At 47.1% G+C, this 13,987-nt stretch overlaps 1 protein-coding gene across 2 annotated transcripts in view; it reads right to left on the bottom strand.

The window, feature by feature from the left end:
• Positions 1 to 12,847, bottom strand: part of Usp7 (ubiquitin specific peptidase 7) — a 30,785-nt gene extending 17,938 nt beyond the window's left edge. The window contains exons 1-10 of one of the 2 annotated variants that reach the window (XM_015490730.2): positions 12,685 to 12,792; positions 11,816 to 11,990; positions 7,183 to 7,381; positions 4,872 to 5,010; positions 4,094 to 4,182; positions 2,728 to 2,836; positions 1,748 to 1,878; positions 1,332 to 1,386; positions 306 to 386; positions 129 to 219 (exon numbers count right to left, since the gene is read on the bottom strand). In XM_015490730.2, coding sequence (XP_015346216.1) covers positions 129 to 219; positions 306 to 386; positions 1,332 to 1,386; positions 1,748 to 1,878; positions 2,728 to 2,836; positions 4,094 to 4,182; positions 4,872 to 5,010; positions 7,183 to 7,268 — 781 coding nt within the window. In that variant the 5' untranslated portion in view covers positions 7,269 to 7,381; positions 11,816 to 11,990; positions 12,685 to 12,792. Of the gene's footprint in view, positions 1 to 128; positions 220 to 305; positions 387 to 1,331; positions 1,387 to 1,747; positions 1,879 to 2,727; positions 2,837 to 4,093; positions 4,183 to 4,871; positions 5,011 to 7,182; positions 7,382 to 11,815; positions 11,991 to 12,684 lie in introns of both variants that reach the window. The other variant, XM_015490731.2, reaches the window with a different exon arrangement.
• Between the last annotated feature and the right edge of the window lie 1,140 nt (positions 12,848 to 13,987).

Raw genomic sequence — 13,987 nt, 5'->3', positions numbered from 1 at the left:
GGGGGGGGGGGGGGGGGGTGCTATCCACCCATCGCATTGCACACTTAAAAAAACAAGGTGTGTAAACGAGACATTAAACCAAAATAGAAATAATCAAAAGCACATGCCTTTTTGCACATGACACTTACTGTTTTTCTTTCCTTTTATACTTAGCTGGATATCATAATAATCTTCTCTTCTGTCAGACCGATAGTCCACCTCTTTGCACTGGATATAGGACTGCAGTAAGCAAAAGGGGGCCTCATTAACAGCCAAATCTGCACTGAAATTTTTAAAAACCATTCTTTAAGCTAAAGATCACATACCACCATTTTGCCTCGGAATAATTTTGGAATGGTGCCTTCCACACACGTGCCTTTCATCTTATTCTCCACATTATCAAGCAACTGAAAGAGAAGAGGTGAGCTTTTAAAATGATGTTCTTACTTCAGAAAGATACAGTAATTTAATACTCGGAAATGTCAACGGTCAAGGAAATTCTAGACTATTACGACCTTTGGCATGCAATTATCAAAAACATACAAAATCTTCCTTCTTGGTTGGATTTTTACAAAAATATCTACATGCAACAGTTGAGGTTAACCTTTTATACAGCCTTTGGAATGAATTAGTAATCTGTAGTGCCTTTAAAAGCATTTTTAATATTCATTTTACCTCTGTGGAAAAGCATGTAAATTGATCACTAAACTTAACTCGTAATGGTCCACACCAAGAGATTAATGAGTTGAGCCTGTCAACAGGATTGACTGGTTTGTCCATGGATATTTAATGAACTGGATTCAATCCAGCTAGTGCTGCAAAAAAGAAAACACACCTTGCCCAGCCAATCACCTTGAACATCCATGTTGTGTGTGTGTGTGTGTGTGTGTGTGTCTTTTATCACAACTGGAAGGATAAGGATTTGCTACTGCCTAATGAGGTTGGGGAGAAATGACAGTGCGTGGAGGTCTGCACCACTGAGAATGGGGTGCTCCAGGGTCTGGATGGCAGAGCAGCACCCAAGTCACCAAGCGGCAGCGGTTGAGGACCACTAACACCACCCCAGCATTCAGTCCGGCTCTCTGCTCGTGTGTGTACACCAGTCTGCCAAGTCAAAAGCCTGCGACTGTTTACATTCTAACTTCCCCTAACACCTTACCTCCAAAGAGCTAATCAAACAGCTCTCTCCAGCATTTAAAACTAGACAGATGCTTCCTTCTCGTTCTAGCCTGGGTTTGTCCTGAACAAAGATGGGTGTTGTCTGAATGCGGGCTGAGGTTGTACTGGGTCAACTGCTCCTGACAGTGCTTCACAGTTAATGTAGGACTGTACAATTAGTGCTGGACACTTACCACTCGACAGAGCTCTTGAACATCGTGTTGCATGAAGCTATCTAAAGTTTCCCACCTTTCAAAGACAAAACAGACATCTATATTTGAAATGAGCAAATTAAACAGCAACTTAGATTTTAAAACTCAACTGAATAATCAGCCGTTATTCTCCAGTTAATGTTTTATGAAGATTATTTTGCAGGTTCTATAATTCAAAGACAGGAACATTTACACGTGTTTCAGCTTGGGCTTGGAAGCTGTGCTGCCAGGGAAGGTAGGTTACAAGCAAGTGTACAGACATTTGAAAGCTACAGATGTTGAAGATGAGACAAAAATACAAAGATTAAAAGCACCAGCCTCCCTGGCTTAGCGCCCCCCCCCCCGCCTCACTTGCCCCTCACCAAGCAAGCATACCCGGGGCAGGCTCTGGTACATACCCAAATGACTTTGTTAGCTTTTTTGTTCCTACGGGCTTATCACTGTGCTGTAATTCATAGAATACTCTTTGTAAAGCTAAAGGGACGCTTTTCGAGGAATCGTCGCCCTCCGTTGGCATCATGTACACAGCCTGAAAGAATTGGTTCAGAATCAGAATTCTATTTCATGTAAAAGTATCAATTCTAATATCACAATGGGTGACTGCTAGGGTTTTTATCTATCCCCAAACAGGTGAGAGAGTCTGGAGTCATGAATGTCTTTAAGAGACAATCTAGGAAAACACAAGGTAAAAAAAAAAAAGGTTTTTGTTAATTACTTATGGCAGACCACACAATAAGACCCACATTCACTCCATATTTCTTAAAGTGATGTTTTAAATTTACCATTACTCATGAATAAAAGATTTGAAAAACTTCAATAACACTGGAATTACCCCACTTAGCTCTCTCCCAACAGAACCCCCACCCAGCAGCATGTGGAAGGCGCGTGCAGACAACGAGGAGGCTCATCAAACAGCCAACAACAGTGTCCGCCCGCAGCCGGACGGCTTCAGAGTTCCCAAGTCCTCAAAATTCACCTACCATGCATTAGATCCCGAGTGTGGATTCTTACAATGTTTACAAAAATAAGATGCATCCCTAAAAAGTGAATATCAGACTAGAGCCAATAATCAACTCAATTTTGAAACAAAAACTTCAATTGTTGCCACTAATGAATGGCTTTCCTGTTTAATTTTTATATTTGTTATTTCCAGCACAATTAAAGTTATAAAATTATGCTGCCAACCACCCAAGTTAGCTTAAGACAGCCGGTGTCTAGGCACAAGGGAATGACAAGCCCCAGCCCAGCCAGGGCTCCCTGTGGAGAGTGCAGGGGCACGCAGCACGGTGAGGGACAGGAACGTCTGCTGGGGACTCTGACCCTTGACACACCTGACAGAGTAGGTGAAAGGTGGGAGAGAGAAATACTATTAATTTACCTTTCGTAGTTGATTTGTGAAAAATAAAGTCTGCAGAAGGCTGTTCATGTAACAAGTCGCTCCCTGATTCTTTAAACCGACATAGCCCGTGTGCTTCTTTGAGTCCCACCTGAAAGACCAGGCAAGCTTGAGGGTGGCTGCGTGGAGGTGGCTGCGCTCTGCGACGCGCGTGCGGCGGCTGGCTGGGTGTTGGGTGACAGGCCCCGGCTGCGTGCCATGGCCTCTTCTCTACCACCTGACGGAACAGGGTCCACACCTCTCCTCACCAGGCCCAGGGCACGAAGGACACTCTGGCCTCAGTCCTTACACAGCTCCCCTTCAAAGGCCACCAGTTCATTTCTGTGACTGTGTCAATTCGATCCCAGATTTCATATAGCATTGGTCACATCTGCTGACAGTTCATACACTGCTGTGTGTGTGCACCTGTGTCACTGGGGACTGTACCCAGGACACATGCTAGGCAGGTACACTGCCACTAAGCCATCTTCTGGCCCTTTAGAAATTTCTAGACAGGGTCTTGCTAAGTTGCCAAGGATGGCCTGAAACTCAAGAGCCTCTGAGCCCAAGGCAATGCTGTTATTGATCAAGATCAGTACTCAAAGATACTGAAAACACCCCACACACTCCTTTCAATGTGCCTGCCTCGCAGAGCAGTTTTATCCTGCACACCTTATACATATCACATATATACTCGGCAAGATGGGAACGGCCCCAACCCACCTTTCCTGTAATGGATCATGTAGGAAGGAAACAGACAGGAATTTACACAGAGCTGCTCCCCTCATTTTATTATTTTGGTGGCTGGCTAGGAAAGGTAGATTCTGAGGTGTCTCACTCCACCCCGATGTCTGACAGGGAGCCAGAGAATGCCACCTGGGAGCAGAGCAAGCCTCTCCCCTCCACCCCAATTCCCTCTGCACACACAGAAATCGCCAGGGAGCAGGACGGCTGTGGGACAGCAACGGCCCCAGCTGGAGCTTCCCACTCCCCACCACTTGAACTGTCAGCAGTGCCTGCTTCTCTCTGCCTTGCTCAAGGACCTCACGGCCAGTTATCATGTCCCTGCCACCCTCGAAATAAAAGGCACAGCTCCTCTATAGTGGGTGTTTACATGCAGCCTTGGACTCCTCTACTAGATCCGTCTGCAAAGGTCTTCCAGATCTAAAAACATGGCTGTCTTGCTGACCACAATTACATTCCTAGTGCCCAGCAGTGAATGATGGGAAGGAACTGCCCAGTGAATCTGCCAGGTGGTAAACGAGGCATCTCTGTCGTGTGCTGAGGTGCAGAGGGGAGAACAACACATGCTATTGCTTCCTTCAGTTCAGCACAAAGGTATTTTTAACAGCACCCATTCAAAACTTACGCAACTCCATGGGGAGCATCCGCCTGCACAAAGACTTCAAAAGTGACTTTGTCATCATCTATAAATCCTTTCTCAGGATCAGTCACTTCCTATAAAAGATAAATAAGAATATCCAACTTTCATAAGAACACACAAATCGTCACTTCATTCCAAAAGGACAATATTCCTTGTGTCCTGTACTTAACAGATTAAATATTACTTTTTTAACACCCCAATTTTGCTTCCAGTTTAAAAGTGCTTTGAGTTGGTTTTAAACAGTGGTCTGTGAACAAAACCTGCAACAGCTTGGCCCTTCAGGAGCCATCCCAGAGGTACTAGGTCTCAGTGGCACAGCATGGACGGAGCCACAGTGTCCACCCACTACAGCAGGACTTCAGAGGTTCTGGACTCAGGCTAGAGAGTAACATTCAGCAGTAATGAGTTACTTAGAAGCAAGAACATTCTAAAAAACATTACACTGGTCACCACCTCTACCAAAATGAGCCAAAATGAACTAACTTGAAAAATCTAACAACTCTATACTAGCTTGACCCAAGACAGGCCCACAGAGCAACATGTCTGATGAAGGGACTTCCGCCCATCAGAAGGAGCCTCCAGGTGTGCTCAGGAGTGGAGACCTGAATGCAGATGGTGTGCCAGCAGCTAAGGCCAGAAATCAAATAGATTTCACAGATACCTGCCCAACCCACAAAGCAAAAATTTCACTCGAAGATGCTATAGGAGGAAGTAAGAAGTAATTAAAGCTCAGAGAGTTCAGACTGAATACTCTGTTACTTACACTCCAGGCCATAAAATTGGAAAATCCCCAATCGTTTTCCTTGTGGAAGAACAAATGGCTAATGCGGCGACTGAAGGACTTTTCGTCATCTCTGTAATTGATGATCTTCAGCACTGCCTGGGCGTGGCAAGACCATGACCTGTTCAGAGAGACAACCTGCGCCTCAGCTGACGCTCAGCTGACGTCTGCCATACTTAGACACTAACCCAGCACAGGGAATGCCTTCCTCTCGTTTGGGTGGGGGAAGGCTCATTTACCTCTTAAAAGTGGGGAGGGCTTAAGGGTGTCCTTGTGGAGTCTGAAATGACTTAACTCATTTATTTTTTAGTTCCTAAAATACTTGAAGCCAGTATTTTTAAACTGCTTCTACAAAATACAAGTTTCTGAACTTTACACAGTGGTCTTGGATTTTGTTAAAGCCTGTGACTGGTCTGGGGCACAGCTCAGCAGTAGAGCACTGCTGCATGCCAGGCCCCGGGTTCCTTCAACTGACAAGATTAAAGAAACAAACAACAACAACAAAAAAGATAATGACCTCTTAGTAGAGAATGATTATATACAAAGAATAAAAATACACTGCACTGGAGTGGCTCAGTGAGGCTCAGTTCATATGAGTTCATGGGTTCAGTTCCCAGAAGTGAAAAATTGGGGGAAAAGAAAAGAGCGTATGCCCACGTGTACATCTGGACCCATCGACAGGAGGCATCCCCAGCACCACTCCTGCGCGCTGCCTCCCCGCCCGCTGTCCGGAACACCTTCCCAGGTGCCAGGAAGGGCTGGTGCTCCGGCTGCCTGCTGGGCTGCACAGGGAGCTGCACCGGCTCCCAGTTGTACAGGCCTGCCCAGACAGCCAGGAACTCTGCGAGCAGGGACAGGGGTCACAGTGATGGCCCACACATGGACTGAGGTGTGGAGCAGACCACAAAGGGGCTCAGGATCCAACGTTTAGAAAACAAAACGGTTCACCACCTTACAGCCACTAAAGAAAGGGCTCACCACTGAGTGGGGCTTTCTCTGTGAAAACTGCCACTGATCTCTGAAATACGGACTTTTAAAAAATTTTATACTGGGGATTGAACGCAGGGGTACTTACCCACTGAGCCACATTCCCAATTCTTTAATTGGGATAGGTATCACTACTAAGTTACCTAGGGTCTTGCTGAGCTGCTTAGGTCCTTGCTAAGTTGCTGAGGCTGGCTTTGAACTTGCAAGCCTCCTGCCTCAGCCTCCCCGGATACTGGGATTACAGGCGTGCGCCACTGCACCCAGCTATGATATGCTTTTTAAAGCAAATGGAAGGACAGTGCTGTTCAGATGGGTATTTCTGCTTCCTCAGGTTGCTTATAAGATATGGAGAGCTTAGTTCTTGAAACTACCATATAGGCCAAAAACTACAGACAAGAACAAGTCCAGCCCAAATCTCATAGGATCATATCATAATGCCAAAGAGAAGAAAAGCTTTAACCTATACACAGGCTCTGGCTGGGATCAAATACCAGGCTTGCGCCTGCTAGGTAAGCACTCTATCACGAGTACGCCCCAGCCCAGCTGGGAAGGGAGAAAAGGAGCTGTGCTCCTGGGGACATGCATGTACAGCACAGCGAGAGTCAGTGCTCCCTGGGCCCAGGTCTGGGGGTAGAGCAAGACTCAGGCAGATGAGGGCCGAGGAAGAAGCTTCCAGAAGACAAACCCGCACTCCCTTCAACAGACTGTCAGCAGCCTTTTGCTAAAAGTTTAACAGTTGACAGTTATTGATACCAAGGGGAGATTCGTAAACTTCTGAGATCAAATTAATGGGTAGGCAGTTGAGAATACTCATAAAAATGTGAAGCCTCTTATCTTCATTTTCATGTAAACAGGACCACAAGATTCCTCTCAACCTAAGGCATTCTATAACATAACTACTTAAGGTTTTAATGTGTACTTTCTGAATAATCCACAGGATTAGCCTATCTATCTCTCAACGAAGGGGAAGCGTGGTCCTGAATGCAAGCTGCTCTCAGGCAGCTGCAGCAAGCACAGGGCGAAGCTGGGTGTCAGCTAGTCTGGATGGCCCCGATTCCACGGGCTGCAGATTTTAAACACACAAACTTCAGTTTTTATTTGCAAGTAAAAAATATACTTTTCTAGTTTGGAAAATATGTACCAGTGATTTTTAAAGAGAGAAGTGTTTATTCTAATTTAAAAGCAAAGGGCTGTGTGGAAGCAGCAAGGAAATTGGAAATGGAAATCGAGGAAGGTTGATTGAATTTGGCTTCCAATAATGTAATAACTATTTGTGGATTTGTAGTTGCATCATTTAAACTCTTACGTGGAATCAGATTCAGCATTGCACTGGAGAAAGAATCCTACGCTTTTTTGGTGTGGTCTGTCTGGATAAAAGCGTGGCATCACCATAATCTTCCATGGCAGATTTCGCACAAAACACGGAGGGCTAAGGACCGACTCACTCAGTCTGCTGAAGCGCTCGACAGTGAACTGAAAGGTTGCCTCGGAGCGCCAACTGGTGTCTGCAAGAAAACACGCCATCAATCACGGAGCCCGTGCATTAACTGCAAGCACTAGCACGCACTTGGCACGGACTGCTCTATGCAATCTCCATCTATCGACTAAACCCGAGAGCATGGTTTCCATTTATCAGACAGCTAGGACTGAAAGGCGACCGCCTCTGTTGAGTGAATCCTTGCTACCTCAGAGGGCTAACCACACTCGCCTTGCCTCTTACTCAACAGTTCAGTGTGGCACAACGTGGTCTCCTACATCTTCATTCCCAAGCATCCCGGTCACTGAACGGGTGGAAAGACCTCGGAGGGAAAGGGCAAGACGACTACATAACTGGCCAAGGACAGGGCTTATGGAGAGATGTGGGCCTCAGGTGGAGGGTGGAACGTGGCTGGACACTGGCAAGTAAGGACCCGGGAGGGGTCACCAGCGCCCTGCTGCGCAGCCCTGCTCGAGGCAAGACCCGTCCAGTCAGCCTGACACTGCTCCGTTACCTCACAGTGTCAGTGAAATGCTACCCTGGATTCCTATGGGAATAACTGATAGGATAAGAAAGTAGTGCTCTCCCTTCAACATGAATGGAGGCCATCATTAAATGTTAACAAGACTGACGACTCATTTAAGGACTTAAAATTCTGTTGAACAGTCCACCTTTTACTGATCATCTGCATGCCACTGCAGGCCACAGGCCCATTCGCTGAGAAGAGTCTGGCAGTGTCTTACTGTTGGCTTCTCACACTACTCTGCGACTGTCATCCCATGGCCACTGCCAAGTCTGTTACTGACCAACACTCAGGAAATAGAGTAACTGCTGCAAAAGGCCGAATGGCTACAGATGGCTCTGAATGCTTTCATTTTCTGTGCCTCTCGTTGTAGAGAGCAAACAGGTGGCCAATTGACAAGAACTGAGGGCCCACGCACCACCAAAAACAGGCAGGCCGGAAGGTTCTTCCTGGCTCAGAACCAAATGCAACACCCCTGACCCCCAGGGGCACAAGGCACAAATAAGACTGTGGGCTTGGTGGGAAAGCATGTTACTAAGGCCCCACTGTCACCTGACCACCTCAGACCTCTGAAGGCCATTGTGATAACCCCATGACCCATCAATCTTCAAACTGTACTCACGCACTGAGTTCTCAGGATCGGCCACATCTCTGTTCACAGAAATTGCTCAAAGTTTGCAACTAACTGCATTTGTTCTTAAGAAAACATGTCCATCAGCCCTCACGAGAGAGTATTCTTTACCAAAGAAATAAAAGCCCAAAGTCTTGGTGACAGTTAGTTAGTACTTTTACCTTCTTCCCGGGTTCTGTGGTGCTCTGCGTGTCCCTGCTCCAGGGCTTAGAGCAGGGGTACACTTCAGAAGAGCAGATCAAAGAGGGGGTTTCATCTAAGAGATGAATGACCGATTCCAGCCTGTGCAAGTGGGGTGCTCCCCCGCCTCCTTTAGGAATAAGTCAGCGAAAAGGAAGAAGCTGGCAGGAGACGCTGATATCTTAAATTGCAGAAGCCAATAAAATCAGACTGTCAGCAGGCCTGCTCTACAGACCCCTGGACCAACTGCCCCGAGAACCTGGAAACCACCACAGGACTTCTGGCCTCTCTGCTGGAAGGCTGTGCTGTTCTTCTAACTCATCTATTTTGTATAATTCAGCCTTGTAGGATTATATTCAATGCACACAAAATTTACACATGGTATAAATGCTTTTAAAAATTCTCCCACCCACACATTGAATTCCTGAATCATTTTATAATATTAAATAAACAGAGGTGAGACTCAACATGATGCCAAGTCTACTAGATGCTGGGTGCTCCTCTGTGTCCCTCAGCCCAGCACTGCCAGGCAAAGGTGCTGAGACCACTTTATTATGTGACACGCTAGATTTAACCCTCACACTCAAGGCACACTTCTAGAATAGACGTACTTTCACAAAACAGGCCAATGAGGGAAGTTTAGCATGAAACCAGGTGAATTAAAATTTTCAGAGCTGGGGATACATTTTAATGGCAGAGCACTTGCTTAGCTTAGGAGTGGTCCTGGGCTCAACCTCTAATGCTAAAAAGAAAGAAATGAAAAAGAAAAAAATCACCTCCCCAGCTCTAAACTGTGCTAATAGAATTAAATTTATATTAAATGCCAAACAAAAGAACTATGAAAATGAGACACAGTCTTAAAACTCATCTGTACTGAAACAGTCAGCCAATTATTCCACGAAGAATTATGAGATGACTGACAAACACCTCTGCCTAACAAAACGCACCCTACAGGGCATGGGAGCCAACATGCTCTTTTTGCAACTTCCTGAGACTTTAAAGTTAAAAAGATGAACACACTGGGGACTACGAAGGACACCCCATACTCTGGGACTTAGTACTTCACTGGAATGAGACTGTAATCTGCAGGACACCAATGACAGGTGTCCCCACCCTGTGCTCCTTTTCCTGTTGACAGAATGACAGACACCTGCTAACAGCTGTCATCGCACAAGCCTGGCCAGACTCCTGAAGGACCCACTCCCCTCAGTCCTGCTGCCATCAGACAGTCCAAAGTCCCCACACTGTGCCAGTTTCCACACTGCTCTCATCTTCTGCCAGCAGAGGCTGCGGGCCCAGCCCGGGCTCCACTGTGGGAAGCAGCGCACAGAAGACGGGACACTGCAGAGACGCCCGAGCCAGACAGCTTCCCCCAAGTGGGCTCCCACAGTAATTGGGTCCAACTTCAATTCTTCACTTTAATACACGTTTTTATAAGTCTAGCTGAGAACCAAAAAATTACTTTTGTTTGTGAACCAATGATTAATCTAGATTCCTCTAGTCCTAGCAGGCTGCATTGGCTCTCAAACACCTCCTGGTCATCTGAGGAAAACTGCTGCAAGGGGTGCTAAGGAGTGGAGCAGATAGGAGTAGAAGTCAATTCTGATCATTGCCAGGTGCTCTGTGAACAGGATTTAAGTGATCTTTTTCTTCCTCAACTCTACTTGTCCCCCAGCTACCTGGGCCATCAGCAATCTCCCCAACCCCATAATGAGGACTGGACGCAGGGCTGTTTGCCCCTGACCTGCATCCCCAGCCCCAGCCATCCATCCATCCATCCATCCTCCACTCTCCCTCTGGGGGGTGGGGTAGTACTAGGGATCGAGCTCAGGGTTCCATGCATGCCGGGCAAGCACTTCTACCACAGAGAAACACCCCCAGCCCTTTAAAAAAATATGTTATTGTGAGACAGGTCTTGCTAGGTCGGCCTTGTGATCCTCCTGCGTGGCTGAGATAACAGGTGTGTAAAACCACACCTGGCTAGCTACTAAACTTCTTATATAAAAAAATGCCCCTTAACAAGAGGGATCCTCTGCAAATCACTGAAAAGGTGGCTGCAAAAAAAATTTTTTTTTACAAATCCCTCTAGGGGCTGGGGATGTAGCTCAGCAGTAGGACATTTGCCTAGTAAGCACAAGGCCCCGTCTTAATCCCAAGCACCACAGAAGACAATAACCAAAACCCCTCTGGTCTAGTGTTTCCTAGAGTGTGGCTCCTAGTTTCACGTTTAAAGGCGTTTTGGGGAGAGAGTTTCTGGAGTCTAGAGAGTCTAGGGGATCATTAACAGAACACTCTCGTAAGGGCAGCGGTAGGGCACGGACACCTGAGTGGAGCTGCTGCAGAGACCCAAGTTCCTCTCCCAGGTTCTGAACACTCTCCACATCACACCTACACCCTGCAGAAGAGTGTTTCACAACACACATCGTGGCTAGAAAAATGTCGCCTCAACCAAGAGCTCTGCGCCTAGGGCCAGAGCCCTCTCCCTCCCACACCGTGGCCTTTGGTGGACAGATCTTTCACCCCTGGGCCTTGAGAAAGCAACTGAAGTTCCAAACCAAGAAGATATCACTGAAGACCACTCTACTTGCCCCCAACAGGAGCTTTTCCCCTTTCAGGTCCTATAATTTACATTACTTACTATTACGAATTCAGCAAAATCTGCCTTGAATTTCAGGAGATTCTGCTACTCTAAGCACCGATCGCAGTGATCCTCCACGGGGGGCGCTAGGCCCAGAGATGTCGGGCAATGCCTAGACACTGTTGGTCATGGTGGCTGCAGGCGGGGAGATAGTGGCACCCTGCAGTGCACAGGACACCCTTCTACCTGTGGCCTCCCAAACCCTCCCCCTAAAGGGGGAAGTGCTGTCACAAACTGCACTGAGTCCTGATGGGGCGGGGCCAGTTATGGCTCCACAAGTGACCCAGACTGCTCCCAAATGCACACCTGGCACCTCTGACCTGGCCACCTTCCCAAACACGCTCTGAATCACTCCTGGCATCTCTGGTGTCTGAGGTAAAACCACCAAAAGCCCAACAACCGAAGAGACCACACCCACACCGGCGCCCCTGTCTAGGTGGAAAGCGCACTCCACGGAACAAAGCAGCGGGTTCGGACCACGCCTCTTTACCTTCCTCAGATATTGCCTCAGCCAGCTGCCAGGGGGAAACCGCACTGTGAGAGAACTCTCAACTGCGGCTGCAGTTTCACATGGAGGCTGAACTTTTGGCAGGAGGTCTGAACGGCAGTCCTTCTGGTGGTGCAGCCCGTGCCTGATGGTTTCTTTCAACTGCCCCGTTACTCCCCTGGGAAGGACACAACCCTCATGAGGATTGATGGACACGCTTGTACAGAACATGGTTTCATATTATACTGCACGACTCCAGGGGCTGCATAAAGCACTGACTGGCTGCTTTCCTTCTCAGGATTTTGACCTCGCACATGTATAGGTCACACAATCTGATAAATTATAAGGATGAAACAGTCCCGAAAGAAAAAGTGACTCCCTAGACACAACTGTCCATGCATGGACACATGCGTATGCCTTTCTGCACGGGGCAGCAGGCGGCCCAGTGCCTGGCTCTGACCTCACACCTCACAGGAGTGGGGAGGGCCCTGCCACAAACCCTAACAGTCACACTCCAGTGAGGATGCGGGAGGCCAATCCCAGTGGCTGGAAATGCCCTGCTGCAGATGAAAAGGAGAGGAGAGGAGAGCAACTCGCCCTGAACACGGAGCGCTGGAGAACTGCAGGCACGGAGGCGCCCACGCACATGCCTCGGCAGCTGGGCCTCCTGCCTGGGCTGGGGAGACCCGACTCACCTTGAGGTTTCGTAGGCAATCTTGAAATTCAAAACAAATACAGGATTCTACATTTCCCTCAGATCTAACCTCCTGAAAACTAGCTCCTCTTAAGAAACTCACAAGTGCTCAAGGAAAAAACATGGAGTCTGTTTGACAGTGTCCACCGCTGCAAGTAAGCAAGGCACGTGCACTTACCATCCTCCATGTCCTCCTCGGCATTGCTGTGCCCGTCACTCAGGGCCACATTCCCATTGATGACAGGGTTTTGAGTAATTCTTGGCGGGTCATCCGTATCTCCAGCTTTAACAAAAACAAAAAGTCCATGGGTTTTACCTTCACAGATTACATTAAACAAAAACATTTACACTTTTGGTAACACCTAAAAACTAAGTCTTAATGTACCATAATTAAAATCCATTCAGATTTAAATGACAATTATAAGTAACATGAATTTTGTTTTCAAATGCTAAGTAAAATTTGAACATATGACACCCTGCAAAATAACCTGCTCCATTTACAATTATATTTATGCAATGACTTCGTATGCACAAAATGTCAGTGTAAATTTATTTAACTCTTATTCTATAATGGCTAATTGGGTTCGATTTAAGAATCTGCGTGTAAGGTGGGAAGTCATGTGCAACAGGTTTCACACTAATAAAACTTCATCCTGCACACAGAAGCAGTGTGCAGCTCGGACTCTGAACCTGTGGACACATGCCAGTCCTGCGTCACCACACTGTCAGCCTCAAAGGGCCACTGGACAATCTCTGTATAATTATGTAGAGTCTGGAAAGTATTCAGATGCTGACAAAGTGTATTTGTTACTCTAAATTCTGGCTAAAACCTGACTTTAAAAACAAATGAAATTTTAGTAATGATTGGCAGACACGGTGAGCACACTCTACAGTTACAGCACTCACTGTTGAACACTGGTCTCTTACTGACACAGGTCTGTGACTTAAAGCCAGAACAAACCACAGCAAAGTTCAGGCCTTTAGGAAACTAGACTTCCCATTTTAATTCGCGGGTTGTTCCAGAACAGCTCTCTGTAACGAATGCTGACCCCACGCTGCCCACGGTACACTTTCCCCAACAGGAGCGACAGTCAACACCAGCAGGAAGTGGACTCGCACACCAGCCAGGCTAGGCTGTGCCTTCGCCCGGGAACAGCAGGCAGGCAGGCAGGCAGGCAGGCAGGCAGGCGCTCCGCTTCAGCACCTCGGACAGTGCCCCGCCGGAGCCCCTCCAGCTCCCCTCAGGTTCTCAAATACCCCACTATGGAGTTACATCATGAAACCTCTCCATAATGATCTCAAGACTCTCAGAATACCAAGAAACAGGCATTTCTACCCACATTTACACAGATGTTTAACTATTTCCACCCCTGCCCATCTTCTAAGTTTTGTTAAATACTGCGCATAAATTTGAATGTGTTAAAAAGCTATTTCTAAAAACAAGACACACTTTTAAACTGGTCCTTGACCTCTATGCCTTG

The sequence above is a fragment of the Marmota marmota genome, unplaced genomic scaffold (genome assembly GCF_001458135.2).
Source record: "Marmota marmota marmota unplaced genomic scaffold, marMar, whole genome shotgun sequence".
Classification (NCBI taxonomy): domain Eukaryota; kingdom Metazoa; phylum Chordata; class Mammalia; order Rodentia; family Sciuridae; genus Marmota; species Marmota marmota.
Note: the sequence above shows the minus strand (reverse complement) of the source record. Positions and strands in the feature narration are given on the sequence as shown.